Source organism: Manis pentadactyla, chromosome 4, assembly GCF_030020395.1.
Source record: "Manis pentadactyla isolate mManPen7 chromosome 4, mManPen7.hap1, whole genome shotgun sequence".
NCBI lineage: Eukaryota > Metazoa > Chordata > Mammalia > Pholidota > Manidae > Manis > Manis pentadactyla.
The window spans coordinates 174,280,721-174,303,920 of NC_080022.1; the positions used below are offsets into that span (position 1 = coordinate 174,280,721).

General features: G+C 35.1%; 1 protein-coding gene across 4 annotated transcripts in view; it reads left to right on the forward strand.

Annotated features, from left to right (window-relative positions):
- NSF (N-ethylmaleimide sensitive factor, vesicle fusing ATPase) overlaps nucleotides 1-23,200 on the forward strand; it is a 145,456-nt gene that overhangs the window by 39,494 nt on the left and 82,762 nt on the right. For all 4 annotated transcript variants that reach the window (XM_036899743.2, XM_036899739.2, XM_036899742.2 and 1 more), the window contains 4 exons: nucleotides 3,393-3,559; nucleotides 6,232-6,339; nucleotides 6,830-6,905; nucleotides 9,177-9,332. In XM_036899743.2, the coding sequence (XP_036755638.2) occupies nucleotides 3,393-3,559; nucleotides 6,232-6,339; nucleotides 6,830-6,905; nucleotides 9,177-9,332 (507 nt within the window). The remainder of the gene's footprint in view (nucleotides 1-3,392; nucleotides 3,560-6,231; nucleotides 6,340-6,829; nucleotides 6,906-9,176; nucleotides 9,333-23,200) is intronic.

The following is a 23,200-nucleotide window of genomic DNA, read 5'->3' on the forward strand; positions in this document are numbered from 1 at the left end:
AGATCCAAAACTTTTGAAGATATTCAAGGGTATCGTAACTTTAAACTTGTTGAAAGAAGACAAATACGTAAAGCAGTTGTCTGGAACACATTACTACCCTGGTTTAGACCAGGCTACTATAGAGATGTCCAAGAATAGAAGTTGATAAAGTGACAAGAAAGAACATCCTACTTCTCATTAAGGGACATGGCAACTTAAATTTCTTTTCTGAGTATGAAGGAACATAAATATTAGGGCTATATTTAGTTGGCTTTTTTCTTTTTCTTTGTGTAAGTAGAATAAGGGATACATTTTTTTGATTGGGGGTGAAAGTAAAGGAAATTACTTTAGATATGGGCTGGTGGAAAGGGTTGCATAATTAGTGCATTCCAGACTTACCTGAAAGAAATGCCTGGGGAGTTTGTTTTGTTTTTAAAAAAAAAAGATCCCCAGGCCCCTCACTTGGGGAGCCTAATAAATGAGTCTGTGTTTTAAACAGTCACCCTTAAGTGGTTCTTACCACCCACATTTTAGGAAACACTGACATAAGTGATTCCCTTAGTTACCACCTCCTCACCTGAAGCACAGTTAGAAGCTGAGACAGTGGAAGTGTTCAGCACCAGAGTGACGTAGGTCAGTGCATCAAACCAGGGTTCCCTATATGACACAAATAAAAATGAACACTTGTTAAATCTAATGAGAAAATCGGTGTTTATGTAGCTTAGATTTCTAACTCTTTTGAACTTATTTTTCTAAATATAAGGTTAAGAGTATGCTTAAATTTATCTTTTAATGTAGATAAATTCTGTTGTGAAAAGGTATGAAAATTCAAGGTTATAAATCTTGATGAATTGATAAATTTGTTTTATCAATTATTTATTTAACTTAGGTGGCTTAAATTGTGTTTAAAGCATTCTCCTGCTTCTAGAAATGCTTATTTTGATTGTAAAGTTATTTCTTTAAAAGGTGATTCAACTAGATTTAATAGGCAAAATTATAAAACTAATTTTGCTTAGGTGGGACTAAGGTGGAGTAAGCTTGAGGCAGGGAAAGGGTTGAGGGTCTAGGGGATGTGGATGATGTGGCCATACAGGTAGAAAACAGATTCATTTAAGTAGAGACATTGGCAGAGACAGGATAGGAGATGTGGTATGAAGAGGAGGGCTAATTCAGAGATTCTGGAACAGGTGAGAATTTTTTAGTTAAGTCAGTGATTTTAGTCTGAGGGAATTTTCTAGAAAAATCATTTAGTCTTCTCTCCATCTAGAAATGCTGTATTTTAAGTATTACAGAGTGATGTTCAATGAACACATGTTTTTAGCTATTTAGTATACCTGTCCTTATAATGTCTGTTTATTCAAAACATTGGCTATAAATTTTGTTTTACTTATAAAAATATTTTTATTGGTCTTTTGACATTATATTGCTATTAGTCATTAAATTGGAAAAAAAACAAAATCATTTTGGCCTTTTTCTCTTGGATCATCCCTCAGGGCACCTGTCCCTTTAGGGCGACAGTGGTGCTGACCATGGTGCTGCCTGCGATACTGTCCATGGTCCTGCCCATAGCATCTGAAACTGTAACAGCTTGGTCTTTTCTATTTAGGAACATTGACCATAAATTAAAGTGCATTTGAAAACTATAGTCAGTCATGATCATATTTTAATACACTTACACATATTTTTTGATAAAAAGGTGGCATACACATGTATATATACATGCATATGTGTGTACACACATATGTATTATGACATTGTGGAATTGTTTTGGAGTCTTCAGTGTACACAGTGATATCATACGGTACAGATCTTTCTGTGGTATATGTTTTTTACTCAATATTATGTGCCAATGGGCCACCCATCTTTATTAAATACACATCAAGTTTTTATTTTAATTGCTGTACAGTATTCTACATTATGAATATGCCATCTTGTATTTATTCCCCTACTGACCTGTGTTTTTTCAATGTTTGACTATTACAAATAATGCTACAATAAAAATCCTGTAGATCTTATAGATCTCTTTTTAGGCAAATGTTCAAGAGTCTTTCTGGGACTGATACCTGGAAATGGAATTGCTGAATCAAGTTATTTATTTTTACATTATTATTTCTTATACATATCTGCACTATGTGGGGAAACAACTAAGCTTTCTTGCTTATGAAAATTACTGTCATATAACCTATACTCTCTAAGAAGTATTTAGAAAGAACAAAGCATCCAGAAGGGGAGGCAGGAGAATATTCTGAAATTTTCAGCCAGGATTTGAACTTACTCTTTGATCTTCAGTGAATTTTCCATTCCTCACCTTAGCTTTCTTTGTTAATTTGCTTTTGAAAATGTTTACCTTTAAAATATGTGTGTCCCCCTTTACAACAGCAAGCCAAAATATAAAAATATGATTACACAAGCATCTTCATTCAAAGATTTTTATAAGAAATACTTGTATGTAACTTAAGTGGCTAGTCTACAAAAATAAGTTTAGGACAGAATTTATATTGTGAGAGAACCATAAAGATTTATCTAATCCAGTCTTATTTTATAGATATGACAAATCAGGACACAGAGAGCTAGATGATTTACTTAGATTCTTCTAGTTACTAACAGAATCTGTTGAAACACACAGACACCAAAGTTCCTTTGTCTTGCCTCCTTTGTTGTTAGCATGGACACTATAGGTTTTATGCTGTTTCTGTTGTTTCATTTAAACAGTGCATTAATATATTAAGCATCTACCAAACACTGTTAGGTACTCTTAATACAAAGATGAGTTAAAAACATGGTCCTTGCCCTATTCTACATGCAGAACTTACTGTAGTTCCCTGGATATAGTAGGTACTTAGAAAGTATTTTTATAGTATTAAAAAAAAACATGCCAAACTCTAACTTGCTCTGGAGCAAATCCCCCTAGTAGACATTGTTTTTTGAACTGTTTTTGTTTTTTGTTTTTTGTTTTTTGTTTTTTGTCCTGCATCCTAATTTGTTAGGGACAAAGAGTCCACACACCTCTCAGCCCTTTCTTGTGTCAAACAAAAATCTTGTTTGGAAACAGCATGCTATGCCGACTCCACTGGGACTTCCCATGCTGTCACTTTGTCCTCTGGTAAATGAGAAGGAGAGAGATGCAGAGGCCTTGGAGGGAAGGCTGCGATTTCCCCATATAAGTCAAGTGAGGGGTAAAACTAGAGAGGAGAGTGCTATTCAACATATTCTAATTAATTCAGAAGAGAAGAAAATCTCTAGTGGTTACTCTTATTTTTTAACCTGTGCCTATGTGTCCCTCCAAAGAGGGCCATGTAAAGCCCCTCTTGATCAAGTTCTGTTTGGTTCATTTATGTGAAACTTTTAGTTGCTCAAAACCCAGCAAGTATTTGGTGTCCCTGTTTTTTAAAAAAGTTTCTTTTTTTTTCTAGTGTTCTTATATACATTTGACAAGGCCAAACAGTGTATTGGCACAATGACGATGGAGATTGATTTCCTGCAGAAAAAAAGCATCGACTCCAACCCTTATGATACTGACAAGATGGCAGCAGAATTTATTCAGCAGTTCAACAACCAGGCATTCTCAGTGGGACAACAGGTGGTTTTAAATTTTCTCTTATTCATTTCACTTTACTGGCATTCTAATCTCTCCAGTTGTCCAAAATTAACTTTACTATTTAAAAACTGAAAGGAGCTTTGCATGTGAACACGTATACCCACGATGAGTGATTAAAAAGTGAGGGGGTTGTATTTGCTGAACCTCTAGGAGTTACTTCAGAAAAATTCTAAAACAGCTTTTAGGTTACAATGTCACATATAATTACATCTTTTCCCTCTGTAAATTTGGGAACACTGCACACATATATGTCTAAAATTTCTTCTTTTCTTATTGTGGGATAATTGTTCTCTATGTGGATGTCTTTCTGTTTTACTGGTATATTTCTGTAGAAAATAATTGTTGGTTTTTTTGGTTATGAACTCAGAATCTTTAAGTTGTGTATATGTATTTTCAGGCTTATCATGGAATCTCTGAAGCCCATATTTTCTCTTATTTGAAATGATATTGCCCCCTTTTTTTGGAACTTCTGTCAATATATTGTCAACCCCCTAGAAAAAAACTGTGTTCTTTTAAATTTTTACTTATATGAGTTCACAAATTGCTCTTTGTACACATAAATAATTATCACTCTGTTGACCTTCCATGTTCCCTTCTTTTTGGCTTTTCTTAATCATTCTTAACTCTAAGCTCCATAGCAGTGATTCTCAAAGTGTGGTCCAGAGACCTCTGGTGGGCCCTGAGGCCCATTCAGGAGGTTTGCAAAGACACAGCTATTTTCATTAATACCAGGATGTTACGTCTTTTTCTTCTTACTGTCTCATTAGCCTACAGTGGTATTCTACAGACTGTGGGATGTGGGCTAGCATGGCACATTGACTGCTGAAGTAAACATGAGGGTCCAACTGTCTTCCATTAAGTGTGACAGTAAAGAGATTTACAAAAATGTGACAGTGCCACTCTTCCTGCTTATGTTTTCTATTTTGGAAAATGGAGGTTTTTAAAATAACTTTAAAATGTTATTTATATCAACACAGTGGATTTATTGTTATTTTTAATAAATAATTTAAAGTTTCTTGTTCTCATTTCTAATATGGTAAATGTCAGTAGATGTAATCCATATAACAAAGGCTGTTTGGGGCCCTCAGAACTTTGTAGTCATATAAAGGGATCCTGAGACCAAAAAGCATATAGCATTCTGATCTCTAATGGCTTAGTGAGATTCTCCTTGCAGTTGCTCACGTGGGAAAGTGTGTAAGATGGGGAATAAGAGAGGTAGTAGAGGGAAAACTGCTGGAATGAACAGAGATTTCCACCTTTCTTTTGATTCTCTTGTCTAACTGAAATGGCATTAATCTGGAAGAACATAACTCTAAGGCTCTGGATAATCCATATGTTAAATATAAAACTTTCCAAGTGGAAACTGAGTTACTGACAGACAGGAAAAGGATACAGCGCATTTATTATTATTTCTAAGAGTTCTATAATTGGAATGATACTCATCATCTTGTCTAGCCTCCTCATTTTGCAAAAGAGGGATTTTAGGTCCAAAGAAGGTAAGTGGCATGTACATGGCTCCACAGCTAGGGACGTAGCTGAGACAAGAATGTATCAGTCAGTCGATCAGTTAGTTAATTAAGTAAGTGCTTACTAAATACCTAGTATGTTTAAACTATTTTGGGCACTGCAGATCAGCAATGAATAAAATAGCTGCAATTTCCACTCTCATTGAGCTTACTTTCTAGTTGGGGAAGAGAGAAAATAAGAAAGAAATGCCATGTTCTGATAAGTATTTTAATATAAATTAATGAGGAGAGGTACTTGAGAGCCCCTGTGCTGGTATTTTGGATTAGATGGTCCAAGAACGCTCCCCAGTGACATTTAGCTGATAATTTGTTGACTACCTGTCCATATTCCTTCTGGATTTCTATACTTTTTGATTAATAGTTGTGCTTATATTGCCTAGCTAAACTTCATTGTTTTTATCTTTTCCTTTAGCTTTAGTATTTTAATACTAAATGCTTTGGTATTTGTAGTAATTTAAAGCCCAGAAACATGCAGATGTCTATAAACCCATGAAAGAAAATCCTTTATAATACAGAGAAGAAATAAACACCTTACCCCATCACTGTCGTTAGTATTTATTCCCATTTGTAGTATTGGCAGAGGCAGGACTGACAGTCAGTTTTGTCTGTTACATTTACTGTTACCCCCTGGCATGTAGAGGAGGGTCTAGCTTGTAGAAGGTACTTAATAAATATTTGGTGAATAATGAGCATCCAGAAGCTGTCTTTGTACTTGTAAGGCAGGCCCTTTGTATTGGTTGTAGAAAAGCATGACTTTTAGAGTCACAGACTCACAGTTGAATCCTGGTACTACCATTTACTGTGACTCTGGGTCCCATTGCTTAGCCCTTCTCTGAATCTCAGCTTTATGACTAGTAAAACTGAAGAATAATTTGTTTCCATGAGAGTTTTCGAGTATTAATTATAGGACCTCCTGTAGTGTTCGTTTGGAACATAGCAGGTACTCTGTACATGTTAGTTCCCTTGTATTCTCATTGGCTATGTGGGTAGTTTGCCTGTGGAGAAGATTTGAGAGGGATGTACAGGGGAAAGCTGCTTGCCTTGTTTGGAAAACATTGGTGATGATATGAGAATCAAGCTATTATTATCATGAAATAATTTTTCTCCCTTTACTTCCTTTCTACATAGCTTGTGTTTAGTTTCAATGAAAAGCTTTTTGGCTTACTGGTAAAGGATATTGAAGCCATGGATCCTAGCATCCTAAAGGGAGAGACTGCTACAGGTAAAAGACAGAAGGTATGTTGTGTTTTTAGTAATCTTTATTAGATATAAATTTATAATGTGAATTGTGCAGATTAATATAATTTTCCTACCCACTCTGTTGTTCAGTGATTTATTTCATATTACGTATGCTTTCTTCTAAGACAGTAGGGAAGAAAATTGCTTTTATAGGCAGAATTGTTATTAAAATAGTGTAAAATACACAAATTTTCACACCTAATAATAATTTGAAATTTGTATATGTACTTGTAATCCTTGTTGAATGCAAATGCTGTTTATTGTAAATAAATAATAACAATAAGACACATTATCAAAAGATATGTGCATTGAAATAAAATAGGAATAGTAGAAGGTAGTTATGACAAGAGTAAGTGTAATTTACATGATAGTTTAGAAGATTTGCTTTGCTCAGAGATACCTCATTCCCTTTTCATTTTTGGCCTTGCTTTGAGAAGTTCAGGTGTCTGCTATTAGACTAACTCCTAATTATTATCTTTCTATACAGATTGAAGTAGGACTGGTTGTTGGAAACAGTCAAGTTGCATTTGAAAAAGCAGAAAATTCATCACTCAATCTTATTGGTAAGATTCACAGTTTTTAGAAGATTCTGAATAAAATGGATCTATTTCTGTTACTATATATGGCTCAACTACAGTGATTTTCGAGTGGGCAAGGAAAATAGAGGCTCTTCCCTTGAGAAGGCTTATCACAAAGTCATGGAATGTTCCATATTTGCCAGATGTAGAAAAGTGTTTAAAGCCTTCACTAGATCAGCATTGTCTAATAGAAATATAATGTGAGTCACATACATAATTTTTTATTTCCTAGTAACCATGACAAAATAAGGAAAAAGATACAGATAAAATCAGTTTTTAAACTTTTAATATTGAGATCAGTTCAGCCTTAGAGAAGATTTGCAAAAAGAGTTCAGAGTTCCTATGTACCCTTCACCAGCTTCCTCTGATGTTATATCCGAAACAAAAATGTACTGCTATCAAAACTAAGTTAACATGGTTACATTGCTACTAACTAAAGTACAGATTTTATTTGGATTTCACCAGTTTTTTTCATTATGTTCTTTTTCTGTGCCAATTCAGGATCCCACATTGTGTTTTGTTATTTAGTTTCCCTGGTCTTCTCCGGTCTCTGACAGTCCCTCAGACTTTCATTGTCTTTCAAGACCTTGAGAACTGGTCACTTACTCTGTGGACTGTCCATCACCTGATTTTGTGTTTAATGTGATACTAGCATCACTTCTATTAGTGGTTGCATTAAATGATCAATGTGCAGATAAGGAAAGTCTTTCTAGCAGATTCATAGTTCAGTCTTATTTTTGTATACTAGCCCTACTTTTGCTATATTAAAATAATGCAGATTGGTTTCTAAGAATAAACTCATCAGAATCATGATGCCATTAACTGTATAAAAATTTATTTAGTTGATCTAACTATGTAACATATGTAACAATGTCTACCCCAATAGAAAGTAGAGGATTTTCATTGGTTGCACACCATAATTTCTAAAGGTATTTAACTTCACCTGTAAGTCCTTGTTTCTTGATCTGTAAACTATCGTTCCTCCCTTATTGGTTTTTCTTAATCATAAAATACTCCTTTCATAAGATATGGATAGGCACTCAAAAACAACTCACACACTCTAAAATTTTTAAAATTTGATTCTGTTTTCATAATGCTTTATAATTTATTCTTTTTTCTAAATGTATTTCAAGCATCTTAATAAATGCACTTCAACAACATACTTTTTAATGACTTGTTTTATGGACCCAGGATGTATCATAATATGTTATTGATCCAGTATATTTCCAAAGTGATTTCTTTGTGTTTCATGTTTCATGTACCTTTTGTTAAGGTATCTTATCCCAAAAGGGTTGCATAACTTTCAAACAGTGTGGATATTTCTAAGTAATTCATGTAATGGTGTGATAGGTTTTTTTCCCCATTGTAAAATAAAATTGTATAGTGATTTAGCATGCAGTAAATATGGCCACCAGAGGGCAGTAGAATGTAAGAAAAATACTTCTGATAGTTTCATAAGGGAAATGTGAAGTCCACAAAACTTAACCATAAAATTACCATCTAGGATAAACTTTACTAATGTGATCTTTTCTAACCTAATTTTTGAAATCTGTAATATTGCTTTCTTTTTTTATTTATAGTAGAGGGTACTAAGAAGGCACTTTTATTCTTTGAGTTAATGTTGTTCTCCTGAGTTACTTTAGGTGGCACTATGACATTTCAGTTAAAGAATTTTCATCTTTGTGAAAGAATTTGCAAACATTAATTTTGAAATCATTAAAGACTTTAGGATGGTCTTAGACTTCTGTGTCAAGAGAAGATACAACAAAGAAGACATCATACTTATTTAGTGCATCTTCTCAGGCTAAGGGGTTATATGCCCGATTATAAGCTTAATCTAGATAAATATATGTATTTTTAAATACACACTTGCTTGAGGAGCCCTGGGGGACTGCTAGATTTCATTTGCAACAAGTGTTGTTGTCATCATCAGGTACGCACATGGTGTTTCTTCTAATCAACCAAATTAGTTAATTTAGGATTAGATGTTAATAAGACCAAGCTCTGTGGATTGATTACAGATGGACAGCATGAATTCAGCTAGTCATTTTCAAAGTGTTTTGCTGACCCTGAGTGGAGACCAAATAAAGTAGTTCACGTAGCAAAGTTCGTCCTTCTTACTAGAAAATCAGCTAAGAGCATGTTGTTCATTTTTTAAAATTTAGCTACTCTTTATTCATTGAGGTTGCCTGGGGAATTCTGCTTTTTTAGAGAGGAAGTTCTTGTTTCATATTTGGTTATCTTTGTTTGACATAGGCAAAGCTAAAACCAAGGAAAATCGCCAGTCTATCATCAATCCTGACTGGAACTTTGAAAAAATGGGAATAGGAGGTCTGGACAAGGAATTTTCAGATATTTTTCGACGAGCGTTTGCTTCTCGAGTATTTCCTCCAGAGATTGTGGAGCAGATGGGTGAGTTTAAAAGGAAAATTTGATAAAATCTTGTATTGTTAAAAAAAAGAGGTGAGGTGTGATATTTCAATAATATTTTAGAATTATTTTTCAGACCTGCTCAAGTATTCTGTTTTAACTTCTTAAAAAATGTGTTCTAAAAAAATATTTGAAGCATTAAAACTTTTAAAATTACATTTTAGTTTTATGGGGAAATCATAGAAAAATGTTTATGGTTCCATTTTATTTATTCATTCATTCACTCAAGTATGTTTTTCTATAGGACATATTTAGAAACTTTGTTTCATTTATTTATTTATGAATGTTTTTCTGTTGGACATATTTAGTAGTTTCACCTGACTCTGAAGATCCACTATGGGTCAGATTTACCCTGCTCAGTAATCATCACCAATAGACTGCAGGCATTTTTCTGATATTAGCTACTGCTTCTTTTTATTGTGCTTTTGGGTTACCCAAATACCTAGTAAATGGATACTTGGCATGTTTTTAAATTAGATAAGTTTGACCCAAAAAGACAAATGCAACATATACATGGAAGTTTTCCATATTGCATACAAAAAAATGCACTCTTCATTTATCACTTCATTCTTGAAGGTTTATTTAATTTATGTGTGTGTGAAGTGGCTCTCTTTGCCCTAGTGGAAATACTGTCATGACTGTTCTCATATCCCTATCATAGGTTGGATTGGAATGTGAGCAACAGAATATCTGAGAAAGGAATTTATAACATAACAGTTTCTGGCAGACTATTAATGTAAAAACAGTGTCCAAAGAAAACCTAAAGGAATATGAAGATATTACTCCTCTCACCTCCATTATTCTTTATCTTTAAATTGCTACCAGGAGATAAAAGTATATTCATCATGGTGGGAATAAGAACTGCTTTCTAGGCACTAAGTGCTTGGTTCTATTAGTCTCCTATTGTTAGTAGCTTTTCTGCCTGGTTGCTCACTGTGATAAATTATAGGCACAGCACACACCTGTTCACTGGGTAAAGGTCGAGTTTGGAATTGGATTAAGAGAAAATGACAGAGACCCTCATCACCTGAGTTTTATATGCCCTGAAATGGCAATAACAGACTTTTTAATCTGAAAGATACAAAGGCCAAGCCCATAAAGAAACAGAATTTTAATTTGGAAAATAATAACAAATATGGTAGTTCACTATCTTGGTAATGTGTATTTTGAGGCACAGTAAGTCCATAAAGTGTTTTCATCAAGACATGGAAATATTGTTTATATTTTGGGTATAAGCAGACACAAAAGGATAATTCCAAATGTTCAAAGCTATTCTTGTGGAATATTTTTACTGGTTTTCAAGACTCGGCACTGACAGCATCTAATGATACTTTTTTTTTTAACATTTATACTGTCCAGCTAACAAGTAGAAAAATAACTGATGTTGTAATATGCCATGTCTTTTAATTGTATTATAAATATTTTCTCACAGTTTGGAAGCTATCATGGGTTCAGTTTTTAAGATACTAGTTTCCTGTTTCTGCATCATCCAAACCCAGCTCATTAGGGCCACTGTCTGAGGCTGAGTAGATGTCCATAAAGGAGTAAATCTCTTATTGGTCGATTTGTGACTTTGTCAGCTGTTGAAGAGTTTGAAATTAAGTCAATACAGATTTGAAGTTTCTGAGTGAATTTAATCTGTTTCTACAGTCCAAATTGAATTTAGTTAAATTATAGTAGTATGCCTTTTGTTACCAGGCTTTTTGACTAAGGACTATGGATTTGAATTTTGTTTGTGAGTGCTGCTGTCCAGAACCTTCTTTATGGATTTATTTTTCTAATATTTTTGCACTAATTAGACAAAAAATTAGCTCTGTCCTTTTCAAAAAGTAGTATGTTTTTTCTCTTTATGGCTTTTTGCTACCAAGAAGCATATGTTGTCAATTTGATTTGAAAGACCGGAAGCATAAAGCTACCTTGGCTTTTGAGCTCAATTGAAAGACATTATTTTCTTTATTCTGAATGAAGATTCTCAGTGTCGGGCTACTTTTTTATGGCAAAATGGCTGAGAAATAATTCTCTTGCTATGCATGTGTCATTCCTTATTTTCCAATAGAGACTTCTTTTTACCTTTGAATTTTGGAGGAATTACATAGTATAATACATTGCACCCCAAAAGCAGTGCAATTATAAAGTTCTCATTAAGCTCTATTAATAAAGGTATATAAAAATTCAAATTGCTGCATTTGGATAGAATATGACATAACATTACACAAGTCCTTTTTTATATATACCCTGTGTTCTTTTACCTTGCCAGGTAGGAACAAAGTTGGGTTATTTTTTCCTCACTCACTGTTAACTAAATACATAAACCTGTATGAATTTGGGGATCCAAGTGGATACTAGTTGGATCTGTGAAATCAATTCAAATGGAAAAAAAACAGTGATTAGAAAATAATAATTTATGTGGGTTATGGGGCTATTTTGTTTTGTTTTAAGCAGAGAACTTTTTTTTCTTTTGGCTTGAGACCAAATCATTGTCTTTACCATGGAGCCTAGAGTTATGTCTACTTTGTAAACAGGAACCTTAACTAAATGGATCTTTTTGCCTATATATCAACATTTCAGGTTCACAAAGTGATAAATTTAGAATTCTCTTCTGTCATTGTGTTTATGAGACTGATAATTATGCTTCTGGGTAATACAGTTCTTTTCTTTTGCTTGTAAAACTTCATGTTGTTTCTCAAAATTGGAAATATAGTTTAGATACATACAGAATGCTGTGGATGAGATAGGAAGACTAAAGGACTAACCAGAGGCACACAATTATGCAGTAAAATTAGGGTTCAAATGAGGCAATATACACGAAATAGTGTTCTAGAGTTTACAATCTGTTAGTTTCTCTCTTGAATTACTTTCCATTACATAGTATGTACCTTCCTGTTGTTGTTACAGATTTTTATAGAATTAAAATCAAGGAAAGCTTTAAAGGGGAATTCAAGTCACATACAGCCCCCTACAGAAAGAGGAAGAAGGGTTATATGTAGGAATAGGAAAAGGGATTACTTAAAGGGTACATCAGTTTAGACTTTTGTTTTCATTGTTGTTTTTTTAATCAGTGTGACTCTTTACTTTTTCCTTGTCTGTAGCAATTGGACTTACCCAGACCCATATGGGGTAGCTCTTACTTGGAAGTATCTAAAAACATTAGCAGAGAAAACTAGACTTACACCTGCACTTAGTGGGTACAAATAGCTGTTTAGTTAGAATGTTCTCCAGCCCTCCTCTAGACATTTAGTTAGGAATGACCTTAATCCTTAGTTTGTGGGATATCATAGCACCTGTTGAGTCTCAGGGTAGAAATGTGGGTATAAAAAAGCAGTATCTGGAAGTCTAGGTGAATAAACTCAGCAGCTGATTGCTGTTAAGCGTGCTCAGGTGTCAACTGCATATATACTCCCTTTAGACATTTACCACATTTACTCCCTTGCATGCAATTTTGTGGAGAGTGCTCCGGATAAATAACTGATAGCTCTTTTGTTGGCAAAGGTAGAGTTTCTGCAAAGACACTCCATTTTTCAGCATCCCTGGCAATTGCTTCTAAACTGCAAATGTCAGAGCAAAAAAAAACAAATACAAATCCTTTTCAGAGAACAGTAGAATAATTGTTAAGGACTTAGTCAGCATCTCTTAATGTCATTTTAGGACGAGGTTCACAGGTATCCAAGAAAAGGGGCTTTGGCCAAAGTTACCTGTTTTAGAGGTAGAAGGAAAAGGGTGTGTGGAGATGTAAGCCTCCAGCCTCCCAGTGTCTTTGGTGGATCTAAACCTTGCAGCTATCCAGGCCACCGAGGCAGAGGGAAGCCACTTGTTATGGTCTTGTGCCTCCCTTCTTTGAAATTGACACTGTTCTTTTTGGTCCCCTTTCCCTTGTGCCTCTCTCTCTCAGCCCATTTTCAATCTGTATTTTTAAAGTTTCTTTTGAAATTCTAGAGGAAAGCAAGTCTTTTCTGATATCATAAGTGAAACTGCAATTATTCTATGAAGTAGAGCTGCAGAGAAGATAAGGAGCCTTTCAATCACATGCAGACACCTTTCACATGCTTAGAACCGTGCAAATAAAACACAGTGGAAGAAAGGGCACTAAGGTTTTATACATGCCATAGTCGGGAGAGAAGGAGTTCTTGCTAAGATTAACATAAACACTGACACTCTTAAATGCATTTTCACACCCCCACTCATGAGGCGAGATTGCAATTTAAATGGGGGTTAAGACATCTCACAGAACTCCAGGGCTCTGCAAAAGGAACCCTAAGGCTAAAGAGCTTATCTGAAATTTGAAAAAAAGAAAAAAAAAATGAAGCTTTCTGACATTCATCTTTTTTCCTTGTATTAGTCATAACTTGCTTTTCAGCTATATTTTAGGTTTTGAATGCCAACCTGACATCTGTTCAAGTCTGCCTGTAATTTATTAGGAAAGGAAAAGAAAGCAATTGCTCACTAGTTAGAGATGCAAAACTTCCCCCTTCTGCTTTTCCACAAAGTACTTAGAGAAGATACTTGGATATGAAGAATGCAATAATTTACTAATTTACTAATTCTAACTTCAAGTTGGGAAATTTATAGTTTTTTTTTTAATTAGAAGAAAATGGCTTATGACCAGTGATTTACAAAATCTCTAGAGCAGGATTTAGAGATAAAGCAACACCCTAAAAAATTACTGTAGGTGTCTTTTTATAAATTGAAGTTTTTAACCTTGAATTAATTTTTCCATTGGTTTTAATTTTTTAAGTTGAATTTACTTATATTTGAATAGAAATTATGCAGCTGTCATTATATCTCAAAGTCAAACTATGTAAAATTCAGCTGGCATTTTTAAATTATAGACAGACTTTTAGAAATAAATCATTTGGGGAATCAGAGCTAGTTGTCTGTAGAGTCACCAGTGTATTAGATTTGCTGGCAACTACAATTGAGTTACTTACAGATCAATAATTGGGTCACTATAAAGTTGAAGTCTGATTAAACCTAAATGTCCACAAATAAGGGAATGATTAAATAAACTGTAATATCATCCAATCCTCATTATGGAATGTAGTGAAGAAAATCTTAAAATTATATGGCTCTAATGTACAGAGTTGTTTGTTTTAATAAAAATAAAAGTAAATGTGTTATAAAAATTATGTGTAATAAAAAATGAAAGTAAATATAAAAGGCTCTGCAGACACATTAAATTGAAAAAAATTGTTTATTTTTGTGAAAGGAAAGTTAGGATGGGAAGTGTAGGGAGATCTTTGTTCTGATATTTTGTGTCCCTCTGTGTCTGAATGTTTTACTGTGATATTGTAATTCTATCTCTGTAATCTAAAAAAACAACAAAAGATAATATCACAGGCTGTTGCTCTCTCATGGTGTTTCCACTGTCAGCACAGCAAGAGAGCTGGGAAAACAGGAGCATCCCACTCCCCTCATGAAGTCTCTGTGGAGAAGAGTGAGGGGTAAGGGCCTGCATCCTAAGGGCTTTCATTGCAGCCCCTAAAAGGAGGAGGAGATGACTAACTGCCCCTCCAGATATTAGAGAGAGGAAGCTAAGAATCAAGTGGTCAATAAAGCCTTGAATTTTATGTCAAAGAATATCCTACTATGTGCAAATAAGTTCCACTTTTGCCTTTCTTCCTCAGTGAATTCTCAAAGAAATTTACAAAGCTTTCCATATATAAAGGTTCAGAAAACTTAGATATAATAGCTTTGGGAGTGAAAAGGAAGAGAGGAATGATTTAAACACTATATGCATTTATAAATGACAGGCATAGCATTCAGAGATCATCCAGTACTTTAATAATTCAGTAGAACCTACATATTGAGTATATATAGAGACAGTTATAAACTACAGAATCTGCCCTTTGTGTTTAGGTGTCAGACAAACCAGCAGTTTAAATGTTTCCAGCCTCTTTTCTTCTGCTAAAGAATCAAACCAACCTCTTCCTCCTCCTCCTCCAACCCCCGGCTCCTCCTGCTTCTCTTCTTCCTTCTCCTCCTCTGCCCCACTCTACCTCCTCCTCCTCCTCCCAACCCTTTTCTTCTGCTTCCCCTTCTTTTTAGTATTAAAGGCATTTTCTAAAATCTCAGATTTTTCTCAAGGCAGTGAGTATACTGACTAAAAGCATAAAGATATCTTTATCTGTTTGGGTTTTAAAATTTGAGTAGAGAAACTATCTCAATTGGGATTTCTTAATTTTCTTATTTCTGGCAGATTTTCTGGAACTTGAATGTGGCAAGAATCAGTGGACTTATCTTGGCCTGAAGTAAGACATATAAGTGCTTAGTGTCTGAGCGTGAATGAACTCTTAGACACTATGGTTTTATAAATAAACTTCTTTTCTAGTAACCTGATATATTCAAATTGTCATGAGCTCAAGAGGCAAGAAGAGTTGGGTGGTAGGACTGTAATGTCTAATACCCGAAAACTCTAGTCCACTTTCTTCCTGTGTTTCTTGGCACCTGTTGTAGCATGATACAGGAAGGAAGTGACTACTATGGGTGTGTCAGAAACTCTGGCTTAGGTGAACTGTCAACTTAGAGATCGAACATAAGTGTTAAAATTAAATAATAATTTAGAAGTTAAGCAGTGTAACCTAACAAGTGATATTAAGCCAGTATACAATGAACTGCCAAATGAGTAATATAGATGATAAGTCCTATAGGAAATTTAAGGGAGAGAATCACAGAAGACTTCACGGAGGAGGCAGAGCTTGAGGGAGGCCTTAAATGCTGAATGCTTTTGGATAGGAAGAGGGAATGATTGTCCATATCCTGAAAAGAGTGACAGACTAAGCAAGGAATAGGATTCACAGCTGAGATGGTCTAGCAGGGCTGTTGGGAAGAAGCAGGAAGTTAGATTTAAAAGGTAAGTTGGGGTTGGGTTGTGGAAAGCTGTGAATCAGCAGACAAGAACTTTTTTGGTAAGTACTGTCTGTATTTAAACTCCGAACAGACTCAGGTGCTTCTCTATGCTTCCCCTGCATCTTGTATGTACCTAGAATCTAGCTCTGCTCTTAATGTATTAAAGCTTTTCCTTTGCACTACACTCATAAGGCAGTTTCTCAACCTTGGCATTTTTGACATTTTAGGCTGGGTAATTCTTTGTTGGGAAGGAGGGAGCTGTCCTGTTTACTGCAGGATGTTTCTTGCAGGATGCCTTTATCCACTTGATGCCAATAGTTCTCTCCCTCCCGCTATATTGACAATCAAAAAGTCTCCCTGAATGGGGAAAATCACCCTGTATTGAAAACCACTGCTTGCTCAATGGCCCTTGAAGGCACAACCATAATGTCTATTTTATCCATGTATTATCAACCTCAGGGCTCTTTGGAATGTGGCCTGTAGATGGTTGCTAGACTATGAATCATTGTTATCCATCCACTGTAAGATAAATATTGAAATTGGAAGTACTGATTTAGAATTTTTTTAGCAATTTAACATTACCACAATTTTTTATTGTGTTTTACTAAAAAAAAAAGATTGGAAACTTAGAAGAAGAAAAAAATGGACTTTAGCATAGACAGTTTGAGTAGTACTGCCCTACATAAATATTTGCTAAATGAATGAATTTTTTTGAACAAGTGATTATAATAGGAAGTCTTTGGGGAATTTTTAGCAGTGGAATAAAGCAATTAAAGTTAACGTGTTAGGATGATTACAATTGTTATTCTGCGTGAAAAGAATTGCTCTAGAGTGGAGGTGGAAGACTGCAGAGAGACCAGTGGGCTACCATTGTCCGGTTGTGTGGTACCTAGAGCTGGATTAGGGAATGGCCAAAGAAAAGAAATTATCTGAAATGATTACAAAGATGAAATTGACAGAATTTGGTGATTATTGTGGGTGACAGAATTGGAGGTGAGCCTTAGCTTTCAGTGAGAAAATAATAGAAGTGGGAAAACCAGGAAGACGTAGTTTGGGGGAGTGGAGAACATCATTGCACATATTTTCATGTGATAGAAAGAAATGCTGCCATTTTTAGTTACTGAAGGCTAGCTTTAGTCAGTCTGCAAATGTTTAAGAAGCACACTGTTGATCACTCTTTCTTGAAATCTCCTCTTTACTCCTGTCTTACTCCAGGGTTTCTGATTTTCTTTTTACTTCTCTGGCTGTCCCTGTTCAGTCTCTCTTGTGTCTTTTAAAATGTTGGAGTTCCTCAGGAGTCTGTCTTGGACCTACCTGTTCCTTTGCTCACTCTACAGTTGTTGTCCTCAAAACTGATCACTTTTCATTTCCGTAGCTTCACTTAATTCTCAAGTATGCATATTCTATCTCAGTTCCAAAGACTTTTTTCAAGCATAACCTAGCTCATGATCATACAGTAAGTTCAAAATTGAACTCATTCAACTGACCCCTCCATCTTCCCTAAACATGCTTCTACTTGTGTTTTCTACTTTATGCTGTGCTCTAGCTGAAAATCTAGGCACCTTCTTTACTCCTCTCTTTCCCTCACCTCCACTTTCCAGTGAGTTACAGAACAGTCTGTTAGTGATGCAGTCTCTTTAGTACCTCAGATCTGTCTAGGCCTCTCCATCTCCCCTGCCACTGCCTTCCTTCAGGACACCATGATCTCTTGCCTGAATTGCTCCCTAAGCCTTCAGCTTTGCCCTTCTCTAATCCATTCTCCACACTGTAACTGGAGCAATTTTTATAAAAAGGCAAGTCTGATCCTGTCACTCCGCTGGTTAAAACTCTTTAGTAGCTCTCCTTAATGCCCGCTGTGGCTTATGAGCCCTATGTGGTCTGGCCCCTGCCATACTTTCCCATCTCTTCTCTCAGCCTGTGCCCTCTCCCCCGTGCCCTGGGTTCCAGCCAATCTGTGCTGTTTTCAGTTCCTCTAATTTGCCATGCTACTGTCTCTTACCTGTTTATCCAAGGGTATTTTTTCATTATCTTTTCCTCTAACTAGTATCCATTAGGCCTCAGCTTTTAACCCCACTTTTACCAGAATGCCTTGGCTTTAGTGTCTCTCCTGTGTTCCAATAATTCTGTGCATTCTTTTATACATTCTTACATAGTTTATAGTTGCTCATTACATGTCTGTATTCCAGCATCTCCCCACCACCACCACCATTACCACTTTCCTTCCCATACAAGCATAATATAAATTCAGTAAGGAAGAGACCTTGTTTATTTTGGTCACTGTTCTTGTCCTGGTACCTGGTTCATAATAGGAGTTTCCTGGAAATGAATAAATGCCAAGAACTTAACTAATCTCCATTGTAGAACACTTAGACAGTTAGACCCAAGGCCTGCCCTCAAGATGCTTACAGTGTATTTGGGAATAACACTGTGTTTGTAGATCCCAGAGCAGTACTGTGTAAAGCATAAGGCACATTGTGAACCTAATTAGCTAAGTAGGCAGTATGGGGAAGCAGCACCTACACTGAAGAGGTAAAGACTTGAACTGTGTCTTTTAAAAATCAGAGCAGATAATGATGTTACAGTTCATTACTAAATCTATGTAGATCCTCTTAGATTCCTTCTTATCTAGGAATGACCTTTTGCATTGGCCCCAAATGTAATTAGACTACAGGACAAGTATTTTGCTTAGGCACTTGTCACCTACCATCTGCTTCACTACTGGGAAGTGCCACTTTTCATGTAAAAGTACTGTAACAACAATGTCCAAATTTAAATGTATTGGGTCAGTAGTGTGTATGTGTGTGTTTGTGTTTGCATATGCATGCACGTTGCATTTTCTATTTTACAAATTATAAGAGTAACACAGCCTTATAAAACAACACATATGTGCAGAGTAAAAAATGAAATCTTTCTTCATTTTGCCCACCCCAATTTTACTCCCTAGAGGTAGTCACTGTAAAAAGGTTGGTGTGAATATTTTCAGACCTTTTCCTAAGCTTTTATACATATATGCATTTTTGACTGTTTGTACTTATGTATAGATTTGCTTTTCTGTTTAAATAGGATCACAGTAGTCACTGTTCTGTGACTAGTTCTGTGACTTTTTTCTTTATGTAATAGTATATCATGGGCTCTTTTCCATGTAAGAACATAGAGATAACATTTTGTTTCTTAAGAAGATAAATAGTATTAGCAAAATTGTATCCAGCTAAGTCCTGTACTGATAAATTAGCATATCTTCCTCATCAGTAAGGTTCACTGCATACCAAAACAAGGCAGGATTTGAGTCTATCACTACCACTTATCACTTGAATGGCCCTGAGCCTTTTAATATTAAGGGCCCTGGGCCCTAAATTCTCTTAAACCTTGATACCCTCACCTGCAAACCAAACCTTACATTGTAGGTTTATTGTCAAGGTAGCATTGATGTGTATAAATTTTCTAACATGGTAAAAAACTCTGTACATAATAATTGGTTGGTATTATGATATTGCCAAAGGTACTTTTATAGCTCTGTAAAAGGCAAAACTCTTTAATCCATTCCCTTTAATCAAATGTTTAGGTGTGTTTCCTTATCTTAAATTTGTTGCTGTTGAAAATAGCACCTTAGATTATCCTCTTATGCTGTTTTGTAATTACCCATTTTCAACAGTGTTTGTTGATAAGGTAGTCAAGGGGACACTTAGAAATATTTTTTTTTTGTGAACTCATACTTTGGCTGATTTATATTTACTTTTTATCACATTCCATCAGAGAGGAGCTGATAAATGCTCTACCACTTCTATAAATCTTGTCAGTTTCTTATGTGTGATATACTGACTTGGAAAAACAGCAACCATCTTGATAGACACAACAGAGAATAGGGTGTTGGAGGAAGGGAAGTGGAAGAAAGAATTAGTAATAATGTTAGCAAAAAGTTGCTCAAAACTTAACACAGTATTGTTAGAAGAGTAGTTTTACCATGACTCTAGCAAGAATTTTCTCAAGAGTTCCAAAGGATTTGTTACTTGGAGCAATCTACATTGATAATATGTCCATAATTAAAAAAACAAACTTGGGTTTTGCTTTTTTCTCTTTAAATAATTAACGTGATATTCTTTCAGGTTTTACAAAGAAGTTAGACAGCCGTAAATCCCTTCTATATACCATTGTACTAATAGTGTCATATTTGACATTCAAACTTACTGTAGATAATGAATCCAATACCCAAAAGATTTATTTGTGGTTTTTAGTTCTTCACTAACACCTCTGGCTTTAACACAGTGTCTTTTCTCTGGACAACTAATAGTTTGAGTCCTTATTCCAGGGTGATTGAAAACTGATATATAAAGATACGCACATCTATAGCTTGAACTCCTTTTACCATTTACACATGTATTTACTCGAATTTATCCACAATGACATAATTTTTTTTAGAAGTGCTTTGATTTTTAAAAAATCTACCTAGAATCCTGTCATGAGGGAGAAAACTTAGTAAGACTTAAGAGCCTTTTGATAATGAAAGGTTACCATAGGATAAACCTATAATTAGTATGCTGCTAAGCCACACATTAGATATATTCAGTCAAATCTCAAATATACATAGGAGAATTATCCAAATTGCAGATTATTAGTGCATTCCAGGGACACTTCCATGGTGATCCACAACTATTTTTTTGTCTAACGCTTTTCCTGTTACTGGGCTTCTCTTTGTTGGTTCATCTTGCTTTTCTGTTACCTGCTCTACTTTGGCTTCCTCTGTAACTCTTCATTTAGGCAACCAATTGTGGCTGTGAGTTGCTTAGAAAAAGTGAGATAGGGAAGACTCACTTCACTGAGTTACAAATTCCTGTAGTCTGATCTTTATCTGGCTGTAGAAGGCTGACCATATGTGACACTAAAAGACATAGAACTCAGATGGCTCAAATTTCAGTTGTCTTTTATAAGTAGTAATGGCTCCAGGTGGGATACTCTGTCAACATAAGACCACAGTTTATTGCCGTAGTGAAAAGATTCAATCTTTCTCTCCATTTTATCTAAACACTGAATTTTTTAAAAACTGAATGGGTTTTTGAACTTATACTTGAGTTATTCTATTTTTAGTAACTCAAGAATTTGTGGGAACAGATCATTTAGGATAGACAGAAACAGAATAAAAGACATTGTTTACATTTGTTACTTTAATTATTCAGTCTTTTCTCAAACACTATTTTTGCTCCTCTTGCTAGTAGATAATAGACCCTTTTCTTTCTGCTCTCAGTTGCTGCTGTCAAGGTATGAAATTTTCTCAAAAGGATTATCGCCCATTTTACTATCTAATACTCCTTTCTATGAGGTAATCAAAAGTAAACAGTATGCCTGTAGATATATATGTAGTAGATTTAAATTCATTAATATTTGAATCAGAACTAGATCGTGTTAGTATAAGAGACCTTAAAAATGATCTAGTCTCACATTTTCCAAATTTACTTAAACTTACTTAACATAGTTACATAAAGACACACCTAGTAATATTCCAAGGGACATCAGTTTGAGAAATGCTGATCTTGTCCATGTCATTCTTATTTTATGGATGAGGACGTTAGGGCCCCAGAAGAGTAAGCAATTTAGTTAAGCTAAAGTCGCAGTAGAGTCTAGAAAGCAGGTTACCTTGTTCCAAGTCTAATGCCCTTTAGGCCTCTTGATTCATTCACTTAAAATGATATGATTTATTATTGGTTTTTTTTATTCCAGATTTCACAACTTGGATATGAAGCTATACTTCCCATTCTCAGGAATAAGCTTCACTGTTTTCTAGAGTCTAAATTTGATTGAGATTCTTCCTGCCTTTAGATCACTGCAGGCTCTTTGGTGGGCTTGGAGGGGCCAGGCAGTGCATCTTTTTTTTCTCCTGGTCATCGTTTCCCCATTTTTAAAGGTCTCTTAGATCTAAGATCTGTTTATGAAAATTCTTTATTCCTTTAATTATGGAAATACAGGTTTATTTTTTCAGAAATACAAATTAATTAAAAAGAAGATAATCACTCAATGTAAAAAAAAAACCTTAAAGCTACTGTTAATATTCTGAAGTATATCATTCTACTAATTTTTGCTTTGCCTATGTATGTATTTTTCATTTGTTTGTTTTGTTTTATTTTGGGGGCAGGATATATTTTACCATTTTGCAACCTGTTTGCTCCACTCAGGAACTTAACAGTTTTTCCCAAATAGCATTCTTTATTTCTTAGAATGATAATGCCATGGTTTATTTAATCAGTCATAGTTATACATGTAAATTATACTCAGTTTTTTACTATTATATACTATCTGGTGACAAGGATGCTGAAACTAAACATTTTTTCAAGTCTGTATTTCCTTAGGATAAATTCCTAGAAGTGGAATTGTTGAGTCAAAGAGCATTCACAAGGGTAAACTTTTTCATGCACTGTCAAATTGAGACTTTCTTCTTAAAAAGTCAAAATGTTACCTAAATAAAATCAGTCACTAAGTAGTTGCTCTGGAAGAGAGAGAGAAATATGAGAAACACAGAATGGCTTAGTGGGAAATTGATGGACAAGGTGTCAAGAGACTTGGGGCTTAGTCTTAGATTTGTTGTTGATTGTGTGACTCAAGTCTCAGTTGCTTCATTAGTAAAAAGTGGAAGATGGACTAGATATAGAAAAATTTCCAGACCTGCTACCATCTGAATGCCTCATTTTAGTGAGGTATGAGGTCTGTGCATAGACTATGGCAGGAAGCTGCCATATATGCACTCATCCTTCAAGTTTCAACCTATGGAAGCTCCCTCCCACACATCCTCCAATAAGAGCAATTGTTTTCTTCTTTGGCTTCTCATAGTCCTTTATCTTGTTTCTCTGTAGTCATGTCTTTAATTTTTAATATTGAGCTACTTATAATGGGGGTGATCTCATTTATCACCTGAAAGAACTCTGCTTAGCATCGTTTTTGGGTGTATGGTAGAAACTTAGTAAATATCTATGGAAGTTGAGAGTGAAACCTAGGTATCCCTCAGTCCTCAGGCACAGATC